General features: G+C 42.0%; 1 protein-coding gene across 1 annotated transcript in view; it reads right to left on the bottom strand.

Annotated features, from left to right (window-relative positions):
• Positions 1-23,307, bottom strand: part of APPBP2 (amyloid beta precursor protein binding protein 2) — a 38,447-nt gene extending 15,140 nt beyond the window's left edge. Inside the window, exons 1-4 of the mRNA XM_075904738.1 lie at positions 23,082-23,307; positions 8,651-8,739; positions 6,527-6,678; positions 5,237-5,360 (exon numbers count right to left, since the gene is read on the bottom strand). Coding sequence (XP_075760853.1) covers positions 5,237-5,360; positions 6,527-6,678; positions 8,651-8,739; positions 23,082-23,222 — 506 coding nt within the window. The 5' untranslated portion in view covers positions 23,223-23,307. The remainder of the gene's footprint in view (positions 1-5,236; positions 5,361-6,526; positions 6,679-8,650; positions 8,740-23,081) is intronic.
• Between the last annotated feature and the right edge of the window lie 273 nt (positions 23,308-23,580).

Genomic DNA, 23,580 nt, shown 5'->3' with positions numbered 1-23,580 from the left:
AGCACATCTGAAATCCTGAATGCAGGTGAATTTAGCAAGACAGCTAGGCAGGTATTCACAATAGAATGTTGCATGGCATATATAGAAATATATGTATGCAATTCCTATTGTAAGCAACAATGAACCAGAAACAATTACTAGAACAAGGAGGAAAAAGCAACTTTGCATCACTAAATCAGCATGCGAGATGAACAATCAACAACAGACTGCTGCAGGAAGGACACTGCAGCGACACAGTCCTCCATCTGGCAATGTCACCTTATACATCACAAGGCACAAAGCCAGTTAAAGGAAAGATAAAAAGCTTTTTAAAAAATGTATCCAAAATGTGATGGGAATATTAAAAGACTAGTAATTTCAGCTGACCCAGTGTTAGAGTACTGTTATCGTATGTATCATGGAACCTAATCAGATGTGAATAGTGGCTCACATAAACATAGCTCCTTTCCTGAGTGATGCTGCCTGGGATACTAGTGGGGCCAAGGGGTATGACCCCCACCCCCAAAAATTCACAAGGATGGGGGAGGCGAGAAGTGGAGCAAGATAGCCTTAGCTTACACTGCTCTCCAGGCTCCTGGCCATATCCGTCTGCTTCCTGCCAGCAACTGTGGGGGTGATTCTCCCCCGCCCCTGAGCAATGTGCCAGGAAATGGGGGAGCAGAGTGAGCTAGGGCCATATCCCTCTGCTTTCCACCACCACTGCCAGGGAGTGTGTGTGTGGAGGGAAGACGCTGACTCCTGCTGCCAGCACCAGACTTCCCCACTTGTCTGTCCCCCCCGCTGCTCAGTGGTTCTGGCCCTCCTGATAGTTGGCTCCTTGCCCCTTCTACCCGCAGTGGGGGCACAAGCGCCCCTCCCCCCCACGTTGCCCCTGGGTTCTGAGAACCACTACAGGACAAGAAAAACCCCACTAAATCTGGAGTCACATGATCAGTTGTGATGAGTTAACTTCTGTAGCCCCTCTAATCCAGTGTCTGGCCACAGGCAATAACCATTATCTGGAAGCTTCAGTCAAAGATAATAAATCCTTTTAATATACCAGCTGGGCTTTGTAATTTGATCTAATTGTATGTGGGGGGAAGTGGAAGGAGGGGAGGAGGAGGAGAGGGGAGGAAATGTAAATCCCTATCAAAAGCCTGGGATTTTAGAAGATCAATACAGAACTAGAATAAGACATGTTGGGACATTTGAGAGTAATCAAACGTATACTAGTGATCTATTTGATGACTGCCTGACTAGTCTCTTGAGAACCATCTCATTTTATTTGTCTTCATAAATGTTTTTAAAAGAAACAAAACCTTACCTGTGCATGCACACACCCTTTTGTAGAAATTTAGACTCCAGAAAGTGTTCAAGTGCTAGCAGACTGAAGTGCAAGTGTTATAGCAATTTGGGGCGTTAGCAGAAGGTTGAACCAAAGAAGATGAAGTGGGAAGTCTAGACCAATTGGCTATATTGCAAAGTTAAGTGCAGAGGTGGCCAACCCATTACAGGCAAAATAGTGGTGGACATAGTGCAAAGAGCCAAGGGAAAAATGTTGTCAAGAAAAAAAAAAAAAAAAAAAGAATATGACCCTTTAAATGAAAACTCAAACTCCGGTTTGGCTTTTTGGCCACATCAGGCCCCCATCTGGCAGATGGCTCCCCTGTACCTGGTGAGCCCAGGGAACCAGGGGCCCTTTGTAGGGATACAGGGGCGGCTTTGCGGGTCGCACTTTGTGAGCCGCACGCTGGCCACCCTGGTTTAGTGTGTACACACACACACCCCCACACACCCCGTACAAGGGGAAGAAAATGTTTCATAGCAATAAAGAAATTACATTTTCCTCTATGTTATTCGTAGTAATTTACTACAGCAGGTTCCACTAGTTCTAATATATGTGGGAAGCGAAAACTACACTGTTTCAAAGTAATCCAAAACAATATTTCTTCAATATTTTAATCATAATGATAAATAAAACATCCTGAATAAAAAGCCCAAACTTAAAAACCAGTAACAATTGGACTCTACATAATTATGTAGTTCGCTTTTTGTTCCTGAGTTAGGTGAGCAGGCTTAAGTTCCTCAGTTTTATCTAAATTTTTCAGTTTTAATCTTTCCCAGCAACTTCATGAGATCTGTTGTCCCTAAACAGGCATTGCTGGCTGCCCTACATAACAGAAAACATCTAGACTGCTGGCTTATCACGAAAACATGTTCAGCTTTTAAACTCCTTGCTCTCTTGCTGAGTAATAAGGCAAGCAGTTCAAAATATATGGGCATAAGAGTCTTCAACCTGGCTGTGTCTAGACTTTTCCGTAAAAGGGACGCAAATTAGACACATCGCAATTGCAAATGAAGCGGGGATTTAAATCCCCCCCCGCTTCATTTGCATAAACATGGCTGCCGCTTTTTTCCGGCTCGGAGCTTTGCCGGAAAAAAGCGCCAGTCTAGACGGGGATCTTTCGGAAAATAAAGCCTTTTCCGAAAGATCCCTTATTCCTTTTTTAAAGAGGAATAAGGGATCTTTCGGAAAAGGCTTTATTTTCCGAAAGATCCCCGTCTAGACTGGCGCTTTTTTCCGGCAAAGCTCCGAGCCGGAAAAAAGCGGCAGCCATGTTTATGCAAATGAAGCGGGGGGGGATTTAAATCCCCGCTTCATTTGCAATTGCGATGTGTCTAATTTGCGTCCCTTTTACGGAAAAGGGATGCAGTCTAGACACAGCCCCTCAGTATAACTAAATAATCTCTCTCCCATTATATATCTCATGTTAAAAAGACGCAGTATCAAAATTCCAGTATCACCAGGTGTGCACAAACTAGAAATATGAATATGCCCATCAATTTGTCTCTTTCAGTGTGTAAATATATTTTATTGCCTTTTTTCCTTTGCTCTCGATACCCAGGTGTCTAGCTCCCTAACTACTATCATGTTTGCATTGTTTGCTCTTTAGGGTGGTGCCACATTTATACTTAACTTGCCGATGGCACTTCTGGGTGCTCAAAAATAAACAAAATTTTCCTCCCTCCAAGACACTGGTGAGAAGTTCAGAGCATCTTTCTATTCTTACTCAACTATATTTTTATAAAATATTTATGTCTTTCTTATACATCCCCTCCCTGACAACCAAGGATTATTCGTTTTGCAGTCATATTTCTCTAGTTTGAAATTCTTTGTTTCTTATGTGAAGAACAAATTAAGTTCAGAAGGCTCCAGCTTCTGTGTGTCCCTTCTCACAAGCGATTTGTAGCTAAATCTTTTCTTTTGAGACTAAGTAAGATAGTGGCCACTGTCTCCAATGAGGCAAAAATATAGATGTTGAGAAACACACCAAAAATGTGTTCTATATTTAAACATATCTGGCTTCCTTGAAAACCTTTTGTAGGCAGAATATGGTCATTAGATTCAACAAGTTAAATTTTTGTAAAAAAACCCACCACAAACCAGCCTTATCATAATTTGCAAAGAATGATGCGACATACTGTTTTGTGAGGTTCTATAGTCTTTGAATCATTTCATTTGCTAAAGTTCACCAAGAACTCCATGACCATAGTCATTTTACAGTGAACAGTGATGATCAATTGCAAAAAGCTATTTACAAATCATCTTATATTTGAAGTGTGGTAAATGTGGAGTAACTAGTGTCATGTTATTAAAAACTAGCACAGATTATATTCTAAAATTTCCATATTACCAGGAGCCACTTTTAGGAGACTAGTGTCAAATTTGCCTGCAATATACCTGGGAGATCTGAACGCATGATTTGATTAAATTTCCTTTAATTAAAAAAAAAAATCCAACTTTTCTAATATATTGGCACAGCAGTAAGAACAGGGAATTCTGCAGTGCAAAATGATCAAACAGTAACATTAATTAATGTATTTAAGTGTCTCATGCCTTTGAAGTTGCAATTATTTTCACTTCACTCCACCTATTCCCTTCCTTTCCCTCCCTCAAAAAAAAAGGAGGGGGGGAGGCTTAAAATTGAATGTGTATAGCATTAGTAAAGACGGCTTCCTGGCCTGGCTATTTGACAAATATATAATTTGAACTGCCTGAACTATAGTGTTATTTTATTGTTTGTGGTTTGGCTGAACATAAACAAGTATTTCCTTTCATACACTTCTGTCAAGGCACTTCATATTAAAAGCTAAGGGCCTCCCTGCACTACAAGAATCATAGTTGTGCCTGTGCTGCCATAATTAACCACCATGATTAAGGGCAGACATATTGCATAACAAATCTAGGGTTTTGTTGCGAACATGAAAAGAAAACATGATTCTATAATTGTGTGGGTTCGAATACTGTTCCCTAATAGGAAAAGACACTTTTGTTTTGCTGTCTACACACGCAATTAAAAAAAAAAGAAAAGAAAAAGAAAACCTAATCCTGCCGTACAACTTTGAGAGTGCAGAGTTATTCTTGCAGCATAAAGAGGCTAACTGCACATGCTTTTGCTAGTTTACTATTGGCCCATCAGTACTTTTTGAATTGAAAGCTACTGAAGCTGAGTCCTACTGATGAAACATACGTCACTTCCTACTATGTAGCACAGTGGGCTGCACTGTGCAGTGTTGTGCTAGAATACACACTTAATGGTAATGTAAATAAGCATGACACAGTATTTAATATCTTTGATAATCCTCTAGATGTCTAAAGAAGTGGGTTGTGGCCACGAAAGCTCATGATACCATCTACATGTTTTGCTAGTCTTTAAAAAGTGCTACTAGACTATTCCTTGTTGTTGTAAGTTTTTCCTATTACAGACTAACTCAGCAACCCCTCTGAAGCTAAAGAAAAGTAGGTACTATTCTTGCACTATTTACAGTGAAAACCAAAGAGTGGGTAGGCACAGAAACTGCAGATTAGGAAGACAGAGCCATATGGAATTTCCAGATTTTTTTTTTCCTGTAGAATATAATCTCCATTAAAAGCCATCTGTCCCTTTGAGATCTTTTAGAATATAAATGGATACAACGTTAACTTAGAATTCTAAGTCTACCATGCTAACTTCCCACTATTGACCATTTAACAGACATATCCAGGCAAGGTACTCATCCATGACCTCTGAAAGCCACAGTGGATATTGCAATAAACGAAGAGGTGATTGCTATCAAACAACTCAGGGATTCAATGACCAAAAAGGAAAGTTGCAATGGGACATGCGCAGTACTCTTAACATAAGATATTAAACTTACAATAATGCATGCAGTACATTTCATAAACAGACTCAAAGTACTTAAAGTCCAAGCTTACCTTACACAACATTCTACTGCACGACACCAATGAGGCATCTCATCATGAAGGGCACATAACTGATGGCAGGAATTAAACACTTTCTCAGCGTCACTGTACCAGCCAGCATCTGATAGGAACCCTCCTGGAAATTTGAGAGCAAATAAGTTTTTGGACACCAATGAATTGCTGTAAAAGATGAATTTTTTTTTACCAGGAACTTCTGGTGAAAATTGTACTAATCTGCCCTTTCACTGCAGATTAAGAGTAAGAGAACAGGAAAACCCTATGCCCAAATTAAAATACAGCAAGTTAGTGCTATACTAATTTGCAGACAGGATGACACTCCGGATATGTCTACACTACCCCACTAGTTCGAACTAGCGGGGTAATGTAGGCATACCGCACTTGCAAATGAAGCCCGGGATTTGAATTTCCCGGGCTTCATTTGCATAAACTGGGCGCCGCCATTTTTAAATCCCTGCTCGTTCGAACCCCGTGCCGCGCAGCTACACGCGGCACGAACTAGGTAGTTCGGACTAGGCTTCCTAGTCCGAACTACCGTTACTCCTCATTCCACGTGAAGCTTGGCTCTGTGTGGCCTGGGCCTACTGGAGCTGGGCAGGTCTTATAGCCCGTCACTTCCCCAGCTCTTCAGAATGGCCGCTCCGAGCTCTCTGGGGTCACCACGGAGCAAAGCTGCCCCAACAGGCTCATTTGGAAAGGCTGGGTTGGGGGCGGGCTGTGGCTCCTGCTACAGTGGCCAGGGCTGTGCTGCCCAGCCTGGTGGTGCCCCTGGAGGCGGGGGGGAAGGGGGGATGAAAGGGGCACGCAGCTTGATTAATTCATGGGAGGGGGCGGGGTGTGTGTAGGGAGGGAGGAAGGGTGATAGGGTGTATGTGGGGTTGGGCAGTGCGGTAAGGTGCGGATGGTAGGGATGAGAGGGATATACAATGGTGGCAGTGTGGGAGTGGGGAGGGGTGCAGGAATGGAGGAAGGAGGTGGGTGCAGGGACAGGCAGAGTGGGGTGGGGAAGGGTTAGGGAGGATGGTGAGTGCAGGAATGGAGGCAGGGGGATCAAACTGAAATACAGATTGCGGGCAGGAATCACAGCTGCCATACCTTGGCCTGGCCCTCCCCGGCAGCCGGGGGGAGAGCTGGGACTGCCTACCCCGAGATGGGGGAGGAGGGAGGGTTGGTGAGCATAGCAGGAAGGGGGCACCACCCACTAGTATTCTTTTATGCCTTTAATTCAACTTTAACAAACTAAAACGTCATGGTAAAATAGCCTGGTAGTTTATCACCACTTACCTAAAACAAAACCAATCTGGATTGCTTTATCTTTTACATCAGAGTCGGATTCTGCTATGTAGGAGCACCATCTACTGAATGAATAGGCCAGTACGGAAGCAACTTTTACTCCATGATCCATCAGAGCTTGAAAACAGTGATGAAGCAAGTGTCTGTAATGAAAAAAAAACAACAGTATTTATTTAATATTATAAAGCCCTAAATATTCCAGTTAGTTGGTTCTTTAGTATTACAGACACAAATGTGACTAGTAAGCCACAAATATTAAAAAAAAAAAAACCTAAATCCCCCTGAAGATGGATCTGGGCAATATCTACATCAAGACCAGTAGTATATAACTGTTGCATTGTACATTATAAAGTTGACGTATACACTTCCCAAAACAGTGCCCAGTGTTTTAAACAGAAGCCACCCACACATGCCCTTAAAAACAGCAAACAAAATTTTAAAACAGATTTTAAAACAGGAAACTGTCCATTCTGAATGTCAAACAAAAACCAATTTCACAGATGTGAAACATACTACGAAGCTTGGTTCCAAAGTTCTTAATTCAAACAGTGTACAAACCAATAGTAAAAAGAGGCTATGAAGAGTCTAAGACCAGGAACATACAATAAAAAGAAAGGTGACAGCTTTTTTAAAAAGTCAGGGCTTATTCTGGGTACAAAGGAGAAAACAGTCTGAAGATGCCAGTTATAAGCGTAACACAACAGGACAGTCAGAGAGATGGAGTTCCTCAGCTTAAGAAGTCGTTCTTACTATTTTGTCAGACATCCACACCTGGAATTACATGGGGCATATAGGAACACGGCCTTTATACATTTCCTATATTCTTACTAATTTGATTTAGGTCTTTCAGTGTATATTCTGGGGGTTAAAAGAGAACTACAAAAAGGCACTAAATTGTAGCCACAGAGCTAACACTGGAGGATTGCCAACACCACCATAAGATTCATGTCTAGCATATTTTAGGGTTACTTAAGTAAAACTAACAGAGTATTTGTGAGACAGACCACATGGTACAGAAATTTTAAAGGATTCATCCACTTACCTAAAAACTAAGAGAGAGGACAGAAACAGTGATCTTGTGTGAAGTTGGAGAAGAGTGAAAAATGAGACGATATGGGAAGGGCACATTCTTCAAATTTAAGACCAGAAGTGAACGGTAAAAGCTCAACATCCAGATAAGCTGCACACATATTTAAGCTCGGGAAAATGGCATGAATCAGTTTACTTGTACCAATTTTACATAGTGTTAAAGACCAGCTGATCCATAAAATTAGATTAGTTTTAAAGGTGCGCATGTGATTGTGTGTCTGTCTGTATTACACACCCAGGATATCTGTGCATTTCTTTGTTTGGTATTAAATACTGCTCTTGTTTTGCCACATTTTTATCTATCCCTCCGAAGTGGTTATTACAGTAATTTAACATATGTACCTAAAATTGAATCTTCTGCTGCCTCATAAAGGATTAAAATATAAATTTTAATGGGATTATTTTTAAAAAAAAGCAACTGCCCTAACCAATCCACATTTCAGGCGGGGAGCGCAAATGGGTGTGTTCTGAGGCAAAGGGGGAATCCAAGAGATAATGATGGTTTCAAAATACACAACATGGCATAGACCATTTCAGAAATGGCTTGGAAAAATCACTTGTTTCAATACAGGCAGTCCCCGAGTTACGCGGATCCGACTTATGTCGGATCCGCACTTACGAACGGGGCTTTCTCGCCCCGGAGCTCGCAGGCAGCGGGACCGCCCAGAGCCCAGCGGTCCCACCACCTCGACCTCCGGGGCGAGAAAAGCTGCTCCGGGTGCCCCTGGTCTGTTTTGGACCGTCTCCAGCAGATCAGGGACACCTGGAGCAAAGCCGGGGAGGCGGAGGGGTCCCGTGCCTCTGAGGCTTTGCTAGGATTAATATCAGATTTTCTTTAGAATCCTTGAGATTCTGAATGTTAGGAGTTGAGTGAGTCATAGATGAATGTATGTATTAGAAAGTACCTATGGAAAAAATACAGGAATGCATATTGCAAGAACATTTTTGTGTAACATTTTCCACTAACTCGATTATAGCAAGACATGGAAAATGAAACATGACTGAGTAATAACGTAAGATAGTTACCTTTTATCTAAAGCTCGTAACACCTTAGCAAAAACTTCTAGTTCACAAAATTCACTACCCAACTGGCATAAGCGACCTTGTTGATAAAGCTGAAAGCAAAAAAATTAGAAAAATTTAAAATTATGAAATCTACTAAAATTATATAAATAGTGAAACAAAGTTTACATTGGTGGTAAAGTATTAGTCTAAAATCTTAACATGCCAAATCACCTGTAAACTACAGGAGACTGGCTAGAACAAGAATAAATATCAGAAGGGAGAGTTCAGTTAACAAAAAAACAACTATGTGCCATCACTGTATTCTGACGAAAAAACTATGTAAAATACCAAGGGAAAAGATAAGGTGGACAGGACACTGTTACAAAAAGGAATTATCCAGCTCTCTGTTGTAAAACATTTAATATACCCTACTGTCCTTGCTCTTCCTTCTTTATCAGTTCACTTAGCAGCACACAATATATAACTGAATCGTTTACTCTTACAGAGGGAGCTATTTAGGTGAATTGACCTAGCTATCCCAGAAACATTAGAATGAATCTTGAGATTTAAAAACCAATCATAATCCCTGCACATTGATTTTCAAATGCCACATGAAAGACGTCCATACACTAATGAATCAGCCAACAAATCAGAAATCTTATTTATTTAAAATGGATTACCAATTCCTTTGATTCCCAAGACACTCCATGATGGAAAGAAGTTTGGATTGTGCTTGAATGGTTTCAAGTGGACAAACTGGCATTGCATCAGATCTCAAAGGCTAAACAGAATTGGTCAGTGTTGATTCTTGACTAACACCACTCGTTTTTAAACCATACTATCAAAAATCATGGTGGCACATGAAGGGATATGCCAACTCAGAAGCTGTCCCTGAAAATGTTACCTATAATCTTTTCCATCCATGTGTGGAATAAATTATTTTATGTGAAATAAATCATGTGTGAATGCGCACCACCAGTAGAAACAAAACATCTAGCTGCGGGCACTCTACTTATCAGCTGTGTGGCACCTGAGTGGCTGCACAAGCGCACAGCTTACAGGGAACACTGGTCCCTACTAGGGAGGTTAAAGACTAGTCGACTAATGCTTATCGGATAGTCTTTTGACTAGTCCATCTCCCTCCTCCCCCCCGCTGCCTCTATGAGACAGAGGAAGCAAAAGCGGAGGGGGGGAGAGAAGGGTACTTCCAGTGGCAGCACTGCACAGCTGTGTAGCAGCTGCCCCTTTAAAACACTGCTTCTGGCATTACTCTGCCTCAGCGTGTTTCAAAGGAGCAGTGGAGCTCGGGGTCAGCTGGCAACTCCCCAGATGATCCTGGGCTCTGCGGATCACTTCCCCAGAACCTGCATTTTAAATCAGGCACCTGCGTGCAGCCCGGAATCAGCGGAACATCCTGCTGGCTCCAGGCTGTACATGGATATCCACATTCCTCCTCTGAAATGTACAAGAGCTCCATTTTCCTCAGCCTAGCTGTCTAAAAGTCAGTAAAGTAACAACTTAGATATAAGAATCTAAAGTGAATTTTCCATAATTAAAGAACTGTTCAACCACAACTGGCATTTCAAAAACGACACTGAAGGTGGATTTCTTGCTGAAGAATGAGGTCATTTATCAAAGAAACTAAGAAAGTTCCCAAGCTGCTCAAATATTGATTTACCAATCAGAAATACTATTTCAGTGTTTAATACTTACATCACTCCATGTAAAAAAAAATTCACTTTTTAAAGAAAATCATTATTAAGGCAGGTTAAAAAGCTTTAGTTCCTTCCTTGGGGTTCACACACAGCTAGCATCATAAACTCAAAACAACCACCTCCAGCCTTATAATTCCAGACATCCATTGTAAATAAAATCCTTTTTGTAAAAACATTTATAGAATACAAGCACACAATCTTATAATGTATTCACTATAAAATTTCACTCTTATTTTGTGTTTTGATATACAGGCTGTTTAAGATATGTGCCATTTTTAGATAATACGGCTATATGGATTGTTGACTGTGATTTTAAAATTATGAATACATATATAATTTAGCCTGAAAAAAGCTACTCATGTTTGCTTTTCCACAACTGATTTCTGCAGATCTCTTTTCCTGTTTCTATGGTAAAGACTTGTACTGCAACTCAAACAACACTTATTTTCCTTAGTACAACCAGAAATTGACAGCTTGCCTTATTTACTATCCCCTCATTTTCTGCAAATACTGGCAAAAAAATTTAAAGGAATTAACCCAGATTAAGCCTACTTAATCTGTGGTGATGTGAACGCTGCATTTTTCAAACACATGGTAACGGACACTAGATTCAGAAAGGAAAGGGATGAGAGTAGCAGGCAGTTTTTTCTAGAAGATTCACTCCTTCTAATATGCACATTCAGAAATCCTTGCAAACAGGATCTTCACTGTTATCCAAGTATCTCAAAGCTGCACCATGTGTTCCAAGAAAGGAAGAAACTGTTCTCTGATGCAAACCCACACAGAGAATGAGAATTCATAGTTCCAAGGCTAGCTATCTTATTTGAAACAAAGGCTAAGTTCAAGGGAAATATCCATCGTTGAGTATTGTTACAGCTCTGAACCGCAGAATATTTGTTTCTTTAAAGAAACAGTTTTTCTGACATAAGCATAAGCCATCTGTTGTTTAAATTAAACTCATGTTCAACAACTCAGTTTCTCACTTAGAAGTCACTGCAGAGATCAATTACTCCAGTAGAACATTTGACAGTCATCTACAGAAAACTGACATAGGACTCACCTAGACTGGCTTCCAACTCTAACAAAAATTAAAGGTGCCACAGCAACATTAAGTCTTGACACTTCACGTATGGCTTTATATTTTAATTTAATAATAACCTGAGCCACTACACACAGCTATAAAAAAACATTAGAGAAATCACAGTATCATATGTTCTTGAAAACAGAGTTCTACTCAATCCCAAAAATTAGAAAATCTCTTTAAAACTACACTTTATCATACCAGCTAGGTGCTGCTCAATCTCATGGGGATTTATTCCTCACCACAGAAAAACACACAATGGAGGATCATTTGACAAAGGATTGTTGATAGAAAATAAGGAAGCTAAGCAGAAAAATCAACTAGCATCACCTTACCAAATTATTTGAAGTCAGCCTGAAAAATGGAACATTCTATATTTCTAGAAATAATTTGACATATCTTTCATATTGCCAGGTGTATCAGTATTCCAGCAAAGAGCCCAACAAAACTGTCTATAAAAAAAGGTGCTAAAAATTAAAAAAGCATTTTTCTTGTCAATGATATGCACCAGAGTTTCTAATCTGCCTTCAGAGGGAAAAAAGAAAGCCTGATACTACAGCATTAGAGAACAATTCCTTTAGAAATCCATGACTATTGTTTTAGAATATGATTGGTGAATTTTCAAAATACTGCACCTAACTTTAGAATGTAAGCTAATCTTCATTCAAATCTCATTTACAATGGCCAGGGAAATCCAACAAGTCTTGTCTATACTACAGGCAGTCCCCAGGTTACGCGGATCCGACTTATGTCGGATCCGTACTTACGAACAGGGCTTTTCTCACCCCGGAGGATGCGGGCGGCGGGACCACTCAGACGCGCCGCGGTCCCGCCGCCCGGGTCCTCCGAGGCAAGAAAAGCTGCTCCGCGTCTCCCTGGTCTGCTGAGGAGCGGTGCTACTGGAGCAACCCAGCAGCACCCCAGCTGCTCTGCCTCAGGCATCCCCAAGTCAGCTGCTGCTGAAACTGACCAGCGGCTGACTACAGGAAGCCCGAGGCAGAGTTGCTAATCTCTTGTTCAACTTAAGAACAAACCTACAGTCCCTATCTTATCCATAACCCGGGGACTGCCTGCATAGGCATGTCAGTGGCACACCTATGGTGCTGCAGCACCATCGTGTAGACCCTTTTTACAGAAATGGAAAAGATTTTTTTGTTGCTGTAGCTAATCTACCTTGTGAGCTGCAAAAGATAGGTCAATCTAATTTTAAACAGCAGACCAGACACAACTCTGCCCCTTTCTAGCTAACCATACTTAAATCATGTCTTGGTACTAAAAGGTTAGCCTGTGATCTTGCCAAAACTCAAGTTCAACAGACCAGTCAATACTTGGACTTGAAACCTCATGAGGCTAAAGGAAGGTATTCTCAAAAAACAAACTTGCACTGGTTTAATAAATCAGCTTAGTCACTGCAAACCCTCATACAAGCACTCATCTTAGTCATCTTAAGCTAAACCTTTAAAAAGCCACTATTAAGACATTCAGGGGATTCCACTATTTTAAACTGGTTTAAATTGACACCTGGAGTTAAATCAGAGCAACTCACTGTACTGACAAACCCTGTAATATTGGCAATAGTTAGTATTTGAAGGCAATGATCTTGCAAACTCACATACTCAGTTCTAAACCCTTTATTAGTTCCATTCAAGTCAACAGGTCTACTCTCATGCATACATTTTTGCAGGATCAGAGCACAACTCAGTAAGGTACGGAGCTGTTGTGCATTTGCTCATGACACTGCAGTATTACCAGTGAGATAAAGACAAAAAAAAAAAAAATCTAAGGTCAAAAACCAGGATGAGTGTTTCCTTCCTCCCCACCCAAAGTAAAAAAACTCTAATCTGTTCTGTGGTGCTTCTTGTTAGGCCAAATACACTAGTTTCTAGTTGAAAGCAATACTTTTTTTACTCAACGCTGCCCTAACCATTCAGTTGGATCTGCTAGTCCCTTTCCCTCTTTCAGCCCCTTCATCTCCCCAGGTGCTCCTGTATGCTGTTAAACATATGGGCTGTGTCTACACTGGCGCGATCTTGCGCGAAAGCGGCCGCTCTTGCGCAAAAACTTGCTGTCTGTCTACACTGCCCGTGTTGTTCTTGCGCAAGTAAACTGACGTTCTACTGTATAAAATCAGGGCTTCATGCGCAAGAACTATGACTGTCCCGCTCAGGAATAAGCCCTTTTGCACAACTGTTTTTGTGCAAGAGGCCAGTGTAGACAGGCAACATGAATTTCTTGCGCAAGAAACCCCTATGGTTAAAATGGCCATGAGAGCTTTCTTGTGCAAGACAGAGTCTATACTGGCGTGGATGCTCTTGTGCAAAAGCACATGCCAGTGCAGATGCTCTCTTCTGGAAGAGTTTTTGCACAAGAACTCTTCCGCGAAAGAGTTCTTGCGCAAGAAGCTGCCAGTGTAGACGTAGCCATGTTGAATTCGCTCTCACAACTGGAAATATTACATGATTCTCATAAAAGGCCTGAAAAGTGCTTTGAGACTCTTTAGAAAGAAAGGACATATATTAAAATATTGTATTATTCTACAGAATTTATGTCAATTTATTACAGCATGACCACTATGATGGATGCTCATAGATCTGACATGTAAACACTTCCCTAAAGAAACTGCTTTGTGAACTTAACTTTTCATCATGACATAAAAAGTCACGCTATTAAATTGTTTTTAAGCCTACTAGAGGCAACAGCTAGGATTATTATAGAGATAAGACAGGTTTTTTCTCTCATTTCTTTAGTTTGTACATTTCACAGCACTTCGTATACAGTCAGTTTCGCTCTTTCCCATGAATTGTCTAATTCCTCTATTTGTGCAAGTGATTACAGAAGAAAGCAAGAGAAACCTTTTCAGAGATAGAAAAATGCGCTTTTAAAAAAGTAACAGCAACATTTGGAACAGGTGTACTACTTTAAATCTTAATAAATGAATAGGTTTCAATTTTAGGGTGTTGCTCCTAAAGATGACTCTTCTACTAATTTCCAACACTATTAAAATACTGATCATAAATAAGACAAAATAGAGAAATGTAAAGTCAATGGCATCTGGAGATAAGGACAATTACAAACAAACATTTTTACTTTAGGGGAAGAAGAGCTGTATAGCTTCTGTATTTAGTTCAAGTATGATGATCGCTAAAATACTTTATCCTGTTCTGGCAATCACAAGTCAAGAAGGATGTTGAAAAATTTAATGGGGTTCAAAGAAATAGAGATGTAAATATTTAACTGGTTAGCCAAGAAGCAGGCTTATCAGTATTGGTTACACTCCACTGCCACCCAGCAGGGGCTGGTGTAAAATCTGGAGGTATTGCAGCAGCCTTTGCACTCTTAGTTTGATGGTTAAACGTTAACTTTGACAGATAAAAGAGATATCTTATAATAAAAGGTTCTTCAGTCTAGCAAGATATGGGGTGTTCCCACTACAAGTCACCCTGGTATATATCTGTTCTGCATGAAAGTCATTGACACTTGTAGGAGCCCTCTTAGAAGTGCAAAAAAACCTGCACAAATGGAAGTCAGCCACAGGAAAAAAATTCCCCGTTTTAAGTTGTTTCACTATAAGTCCAAGCTTTTTGGAACGTATCTTGGACTTCTAGTGAGGACTGCCTGTATAACAAGATGGACCAGCTGAAAGTTGACGCTAGGATCATTTTAGTTTAGATACGCCATCACTGGATAGTTTAAAATCAAGAACTGAATATTTTTCTAAAAAATAGGCCTAAAATCAAACAAACTAATTCAGGGCACTGCCATGGCCTATGTATCACAGGGGAGGTCTGCCTAGATGATCAGATGATGATCTCTTCTGGCCTTACAATCATCTATGAATCCTGCTATGCCAGCATTAGTTGCTTTTCTGAAAAGTGCTTTTCTTGACCAAATAGGGAGGAGAAAGGGGAGGTGGTGGGGACACAGTCTTTTCCATTCCACACTTGATTTGTGCCCAAAAGATACAGCATATTATATCTGCACCCACATACAGTTTAATTAAGTCTTTATAAATCACTCAGAATATTCACAGCAAAAATCCTATACATTTAAGTAATCAACTTTTTCACTCCACCCTAAGACACAGTGCCTGTTTATACTACTCTGGTCAGAAACCCTCATCTGAAGGAATAGTTGCTGTTGCAGTTTATCTACCCTTTCCACCCTCATTAAGTTAACTGCCCAGGTGTCACAAGCCCTAGAACAAACAAGATTTTTTGTTACAAATATTTTCTAGGAGACTAATTCATCAACAAGGAAAGTCATCTCAGGCAGACACAAGATTCAAGCAAACTCAACCATAGGATAATAGCACCACCGCTAAGAATCATTAAACGCTGTTGCAAAAAACAGCGCTGACATTCTATTACAAGCTATGTGTCATTTCAGCAAATTTCTATTTATTCATGTTGTTATGCTCTAGAGAAGAATTGATTACACAGACATAATACAACAGCTTTTATTAGCTTTGTGTGTTCCTCTTCTGGATTGGCAGAACAGACAGTAAGAAAACATGGTACTTGAGCTACAGTCATAACATGGGATGTGGCAATTATTGATTAAGCTCATTCAAACCCTACCATTCGTTTTTAAAAACCATTCTTAAATTTTACCTCGTAATTTCCATTAGACAAAGTGATTACAGTAACTTTGCTTTCCCCCCACTATCTATTCTGATGGTAAAAATTAATTTTATTGTAGTGCAATTACTGAAAATTACAGCTAAGCACCAATTTGCTGAAGCAAATCAATGTCGTTTTCCCGTTGCATCTGAGATTTACTATCTCATCTGAAGGCCTCAAAAGAACAATTTTTATAAATTAAATTAGTTCAACAACTTCAAATTTTTTAAAAACAGCATTTTGAAAGGAGAACCTAAGGCTATGTCTACACTACATGAGCAGCTGCGCCAATGTGAACACTTGCTACAGGGACAGAAGGGGATTTTCCACTGCTGCAATAAACCTGCCCTCATGCTAGGCCTATGGAAGAATTCTTCCACTGACCTGGAGATGTTGTAATGGGACATAGGTTAGCTTAGGGACATAGCTTGGGTGTGTGAATTCTTCATACCTTCTTCAAGGTGTCATGGAGAGGCAGACCTATATTTTTAGATGTAAACTAGGCCTAAGCAGTTGAGGATATTACACATTCACCCTTATAAAAACCACACAGGTCATCCTTATTACTCTAGCTGTACAAGACTGAAGTCCAAAAGTGTAAAAAATAAAAAAAAACAACTAGTACAATTTTCAAACTGTCAAATGCACCAAAGGAGCAAGACAGTCCAGAAAAAAAGCACACATGATCAGAAAAAACATATATATCTGGCATAGAAAATACCCTACTGAATCAGGCCATTGGCCCAATTTGTCCAGTATCTTGTATCTGTCAGCAGCAAATACCAGATTTTTCTAAACCAAATAAAATTAAACAACAGAAACATATTTCCTTTTATCGAGCCCCCTTATGTTATTGCTTTGTGAAGAATTAGAGCTCTTATCGTCTTCCAAAGCTTTTACTAATTTGAAGAATTGTGTCATTGACAAACGTCACCAACTTGCTATCTACTTCTTCTAAGTTACTGATATCGAACACTGGTTCCAATACTGCCCTGGAATAAATCAATATTAGCACCATTTACTCTTACCTACCACAACTACAATGCCTATTGCTCAAAATTAACATGTTTGTGTTGAAATACAGATAATTTTTAAGTTGAAAATTGTCCCAAGTATTTCACTTTCTGTTATCTATCTTTTTTCTATGATTTTTGTTTCACAACCATATTTTCATCACTGTTTTTCTGTCCTTTGTTGCCCCATGAAAGACCCCCCACAAACAGGGGAAATGGGCATAACTAATTATATAACAAAACAATAAAACTGGGAAATGCATAAAGTACTGGCAAGTGCTCAAAGGAAACAAACTGAAAACAGTAGAAAAATATGTTCCTTTTAACCTCAGTTGTTACTTATAATAAAATAGTTTTAAAGCTTTTCAAACTGAAATGTGGGGTTTTTTTTTAAATATTGATAGTATCCCTTTAACTAATTTTTTAAATTACTACTCTACACCTAACTCCACCATGATTTCCCTTAATATTCATCAGGGCTGGTCTTAGGGAAAATGATGTTTTGAGTAAACTTGTGATTTTGGCTTTCCTTCTTTGTGTTTCAGACCAGCAGTAAGGGGTGTGGAGTACAAGGACCAGCTCCTGGCTGGAGAGGCCACATGGGTTACACAGGGATGAATTTCTGAGCTCAGGGACTCGTTCAGCCATATCTGCTTGACCACCTAGCGGAAGAAGAGTGGGTGTGAGACCACCACGTAGGCCTGTGGGAAAGGCAAATTTAAAGGCTGGCCCATGGGCTCAGCAGGGATGACCCCTACTGCACACCTGCTCAGACTGGCAGCTCTAAGCTGCATTGCTCACACCTCTCCCAAATGGCCTGGGACTCCAGCCATGGGTTTGCCTGCACTCACCCTGGTTCCAGCAGACCAGGCCTGCCAGTTTGCAGTATGTGGAAGGCACCCTCCTAATGATGGCACCCTGGGCAGTTGCCTACATCACCCACCCAGTAAGCCTGGCCCTGATAGTCACTTGAGGGAAACTTTCAAAAACTTTTTGAAAATCTAAATAATCTCTCTCTATATAAAAAATGTTTTCCTGCGGGACGACAGAATGATGTCATCTGTGTCAACAGGTGCCAAGCCCCACTTACTCCCAGCCTGGTCCTCCCCAGGGGCCACATGGAGAGCTGGGGCTGCTGCACTGTGGCCCCAGCCCAGCCCTCCCTGGCAGCCGGGAGGAGGGAAGGGGAAGAGCCAAGGCTGGCACGGCCTCAGCCTGGCCCTCCCCGGCAACTGGTGCGGGCGGTGGGGTGGAGGGGGGGGGAGGAAGAGCTGGGTCTGCCACTGCCTCGGCCCTTCCCAGAGGCTGGGGGGGGGGGGGGGGGGGGCGAAGAGGGAAGAGCCGGGGCTGCCAAACCCCAGAGAGAGGGGGTTAGCGAGTAAATCAAGCAGGGGGTGCAACTCTTAGTAAATCTACAAAACTGCAGTTAGCTACTTACTAATACAAGTGCTATTTCCCTTAAAGTCATGTTGATTTGGCACTGCTAACTCACTTATACTTAATAAGAGCCCCTTTTAACACTTCACCAATTTGTTAAGAAAGCAGCAGAGGGACAAACATTCTTAATATAGAGGACTTTGCTATCCAAGTAATTTCCCAGGATAGTCCACAAATTACAAGTTGCCCACTAAATGCTTTTAAGTCCACCACAAATAATACCCCCAAACCAGATTCAACTTCCTGAACAGCATAAGAGAATATGTGAGTTCTACATACCCAGAATGTTACCAAATCTAAGGTGTACAAGACCAAGATTAAACATTTGGGGGAAAGGTGGTGTTATGGTGACAGCAACAGAAGCCAAGTGCAGGGGATCCTCATGGAAAACATTCTGCTAGCAATTCCCTCCTTCCATTTTAAAACACAAGGGCTATCCGTTTGAATAAATTGTCTCTGCTAATTTCAAATGTTGCTATAATACCCAAGGAAAAAAAAAAAGTCTTTCAGGTCCTTAGGCTCAATCCATTAAATGTTATACTTCTCAACACCACAGGAAAGGCTTTTAATAATCTTCTATTTTGACCATTATTCCTACTAATGGTGTGTTATCTCAAGTGCCCGGGAGACCTGGAGCTTTAAGGAATAAACAGAACTATTCCAAAGTTTGGAGACTATAAATGGTGTAGATAGTGATGGTTTTGCAAGTGGTTATAATCTTTATACAATTCATTTACAGCTTTGTAAGGCCACACACAATTAATTAACATTAATAATCTTGATGACAGTGGAATGAGACCAGGATTAGTTATCAAACTTATTTTTGCAAAACGTGCAGTGAAGTTTTTCATAAACACAAATGGTTACAAAGCTAGTAGGATTCTGGGGAACCCCCGCATATCATTCTAACTCTTATTTGCAATCTACACTATTTCAATGAGAGATACAAAAGGTTTTCATCCCTTTAAACATCTGTATCTACAAAAAGTTCTCTTCAAAATCTGAAAGCAATTATATGCCATTTATGTACATTTATTTGTCACGACATAGTAGCTGAGAATCAATATTGCTAAGGCTCAATCAATTACTTTTCCTCGATTATAACCAAAGAAAAGACACGGAATAAAAAGCATCAACTGTTCATTGAGACCCTATTTCCATGAGACCAACAGTTATGTAAACACAGTGAACACCCACCCAAGGTTTTCTAAGAGCTTTAGAATGCTTTAATATAGTCTTGGATCAAACATTAATTTAACAACACACACGAAGGAATTTTAGCATGCACAAGCAGGGTCCACAAAACCTAGTTAGTACACAATATGCTTGTGTGCATTACAATTTACTCCCCAATAGCGAGAACTAACAGAACATGGACAAATCCTAGGAGCACTAGGGAAGTTTGGTTGCCCTATTTAACACATCTTAAAAGGATCTGAAATATGTGCCCTTTGAAATTCAGGCCTCCTCAAACCATTTCAACTTGGAGATTGAAAAATCACTAACATTTTGAAAGTCTTGGCAATTTAAAAAATACCACCCCCAAAGGCCAAAAATTGCGCACACCCCCACATCCCCCAAACCAAAATGGCTGTAACACCGTTTGGCTCCACCCATACTTCTAGCCAACAGGATCATACTCCAATTCAGCTACATTATTAGTTTGTATTGCAGTAGTGCTTAGGAGCACCTATCAAAGACCCATTGTTAGGGCCCTACCAAATTCATAGTCCATTTTGGTCAGTGTCATGGTCATAGGATTTTGAAAATGGTAACTGTCATTACTTCAGACATTTAAATCTGAAATTTCACATTGGTGTAATTGTAGGGTAACCCAAAAAGAAGTTGTGAGAGGGATGCAAGGTTATTGTAGAGAAGGGTGTTGAAGCTCAGCTATCTTTATTTCTGCACTGCTGCTGGTGACAGTGGCTGCATGTTCGGCTCTGAAGGTAGAGCTACTGCCAGCATCAGCCCAGAAGAAAGGGATGGGATGGCCACCCTTATTTCTACACTGCTGCCTGCAGAGTTGGGACCTTACTCAGCTGCTGCCACTCTCAAGATGCCCAGCATTGAAAGCTAAGGGCGAGATGGGCATGGTATTGCCAACCTTACTTCTGCTGGCAGAGTATTGTCTTAAGAATTAGGCACCCAGCAAACATTACAACCACTGCTCTCCAGTTACCCAGCTCTGAAGTAAGCACAGAAGTTAAGGGTGGGGACACCGTAACTCTCCTAAAATAACCCTGAGACTCCCTTTCCTCCCATAACTCCCTTTCGGGTCAGGACCCCCAGTTTGAAAAATGCTGGTCTCCCCCATGAAATCTGTATGAGTAAAAACACACAAAAGGTCAGATTGCATGGGAGAACATGAGATTCCACCGTCTGTGACACATTTTGCATGGCTGTGAATTCGGTAGGGCCTTACCCTTTCTATAGGTGACTCTAGAGACATGCAGTAAAAAGTCAGTCATTACTCCAAAGCAGTTACAGTCCGTCTCATTTTTCTACCACCACCACACACGTATAGTTTTGCATTTACATGGACCTCACCTTCTCCCCCCCGCCCCAACTGAAATGGAGGAGGCCGTGAAGGAGGGTAGCTTCTTGCCACATCAGAGCCTAAATTAGGCCACAACCATGCTTAAGTCATGCTTAAAGACAAAAGCAAAGACACAAAATGAAAAATACAAATGACACAAATGCAAACTAGGGATGTTAAAATGTGGTGTTTTTTTTAAATGAATGTGCAACACTGAAAATTTCAGCGGTTACATGTTTACATGCAGAAGCAGCAGTGAGGCAGTGGGGAGGAGGGAAGCCTTGTGTGTAACCGTTTAAATATGTACACTGTCATATCCCTAATACAACTATTGTGAAATACATTCAATCAGTAGACTACATGACACTTGTAGAAATTACATATGTCAACGTTTTATTTAGAGGGAATACAAGCTATACACATTTTACAGATTCCTGAGATTCTAAATTTTGATTTTTGGTTTATTTTTTAGAATATATTTTTTTAAATAGATGCAAGTTGGTGTTTTAGTACCAAAGCCCCCCAATTTACCTGACAGAAAAATGATTCCTGAAGTCAGTTAACACTGGAATAAGGATTGCATGTTCACTTAACCATTCTCAACCAGGGCAACATATTCCTATATGCAAACAGAAAAGGAGAGACTAGGGAGAAGTCTATTTATCAATCAGGTGGACTGAATTGTTCCACAATGAAAAAAAGAACAAAGCGAATCAGGTTCAACCTGAACACACAGAAAAATATTTTAGTAAAAGAAGTCAGTTACCTATTAACCTCTCCTACAGATCAGGTTTCAAGGATTCAGGAATAAAGACAGCGAATGTAACAAAATACTTCAGTAATACTACCCATAAAAGCCAATGTTCTCTGTGTATCTTTAGTGATTATTGAACTAAATCCATTGCTTGAGAAATATATCAAGAGAAACAGCTCCAGCAAATTCTGTTTATCAATGGTTACACCTATTGGCAGCTTAAAAAAAAAAATCAAAGCAATCCTTCAGATTAGTCACAAAAATGTACTCAATTAACAGCTCACCGTAAAACATCCTCTACTGCTATACAGTCTGAGTGCACACATGATACACAGACTTTTCCATATCATTTAGCCCAACACCTAATGCAGATGAATAATATCTAACAAATGTTAATTTCCCTGCTTGTCTCCTTCAGGTAGGAAAGATTTTCCTGTCTTGAGGAATCATCGGTACCTCTGAATACGGCTTCTCTGTGCTGGTTTGAGGGCTGTTATCCGTCTCAAATTATTTCTGCATGTCCCTGTTTATTTTTCCCTTTCAAGACACATGGGATTCCTTTAAAAGCTCCCTGACTTGAGCAGGAAAAGGCAATGCCCCACCTCAGGCACTACTAGAGGGCTCAGTCGCCTCCTGCTCCCTAGGAGGCTCATTTTGCAGGCTGCTTGGATAGGAAATGCCCATCTCGCGGATGACACCGGCCACGGTACCTTTTCTACAGACTCTATGTATGGGGGGGGGGGGGGGGGAGAAAAGCCTCCCCTTAAATGACAAGACCAAGGTCAGTGACTTGAGCGATTCCAAGCCAGGGGCCAACCTTTCCACCTGGCTGTGGTGCCCCCTCCGGTCAGTGGAGAAAGTAGATGGAGACGATTCCCTGGGCATCACTTGAATCTTCTCCCCACCCCCACACAAAAGCAGAGACTCTCCCCCCCCCCCGGAAAAAAGAGAAGCTGGCATCTCGTCCTCTCTAAAGCTGAGGTACAGCCCCCCCTTTTCCTCCCCCTCAGGTGCCAGTCCCCCCCATCCACTATCCCCCCCCTCAAATATTTGTGTCCCCCCCCCCGGTTCCCTACCCATCAACCCCTCCTCCCTGCGCCTGCCGGGCAAGGAGAGGCAGCAGCCGCCGCCCTGAGCCTCGGATCCAGGCGCCCCCCCCCCCCCCGGCCTGAGGCGACCAGGGTCCGCTGCCCTGCGGCCTCCCCGTGGCGCGGCCCACGAGCGGGCTGCGGGGAGCGGCTCTGCCCAGGCCCGGCGCCCCGGCGGGGGGGGGGGGGGGCCCGGCCCGCCTCACCTTGTAGTACACGTCGAACTGGATGTTCTCGGGCAGGGAGCGGATGTCGCGGCGCCGGGCCCGCCCGTAGCTGTCCACCACGGCCGAGATGGCCGTGTTATAGAGCGTCTCGGGCACCCACTCCAGCTCCACCGCCGCCATCTTGGCTATGCGGAGCCACCGCCAGCTCCCCCCCCGCACGCCGGCCCGCCCCGCCGCAGCGCCCTGGCGCTCGCCGCCCCGCGGCCGGGGAGAGCGAGGATCCGGCGGCCGCCGCGCCGACACACGGCGGGGGGAGGGGTTGTTACTGCTGGGCCGGGGTCGGGGAGGGAGGAGACGCGGGGGGGGCACAAGGAGCCGGTGTAAGGGGGGGAGGGGCAATGGGATAGGGCAGAAAGTGGGGAGTAGAGCGGGGAGGGGCAGAAGAAAGCGAGGGGGGGCAGGGAACTGTGGGGGGGGAAGGAAGCCGCGGGGGGGTTGGGAACTGTGTGTGGGGGGAAGGAAGCCGCGGGGGGGTTGG

Source organism: Pelodiscus sinensis, chromosome 21 (genome assembly GCF_049634645.1).
Source record: "Pelodiscus sinensis isolate JC-2024 chromosome 21, ASM4963464v1, whole genome shotgun sequence".
Taxonomy (NCBI): domain Eukaryota; kingdom Metazoa; phylum Chordata; order Testudines; family Trionychidae; genus Pelodiscus; species Pelodiscus sinensis.
Note: the sequence above shows the minus strand (reverse complement) of the source record. Positions and strands in the feature narration are given on the sequence as shown.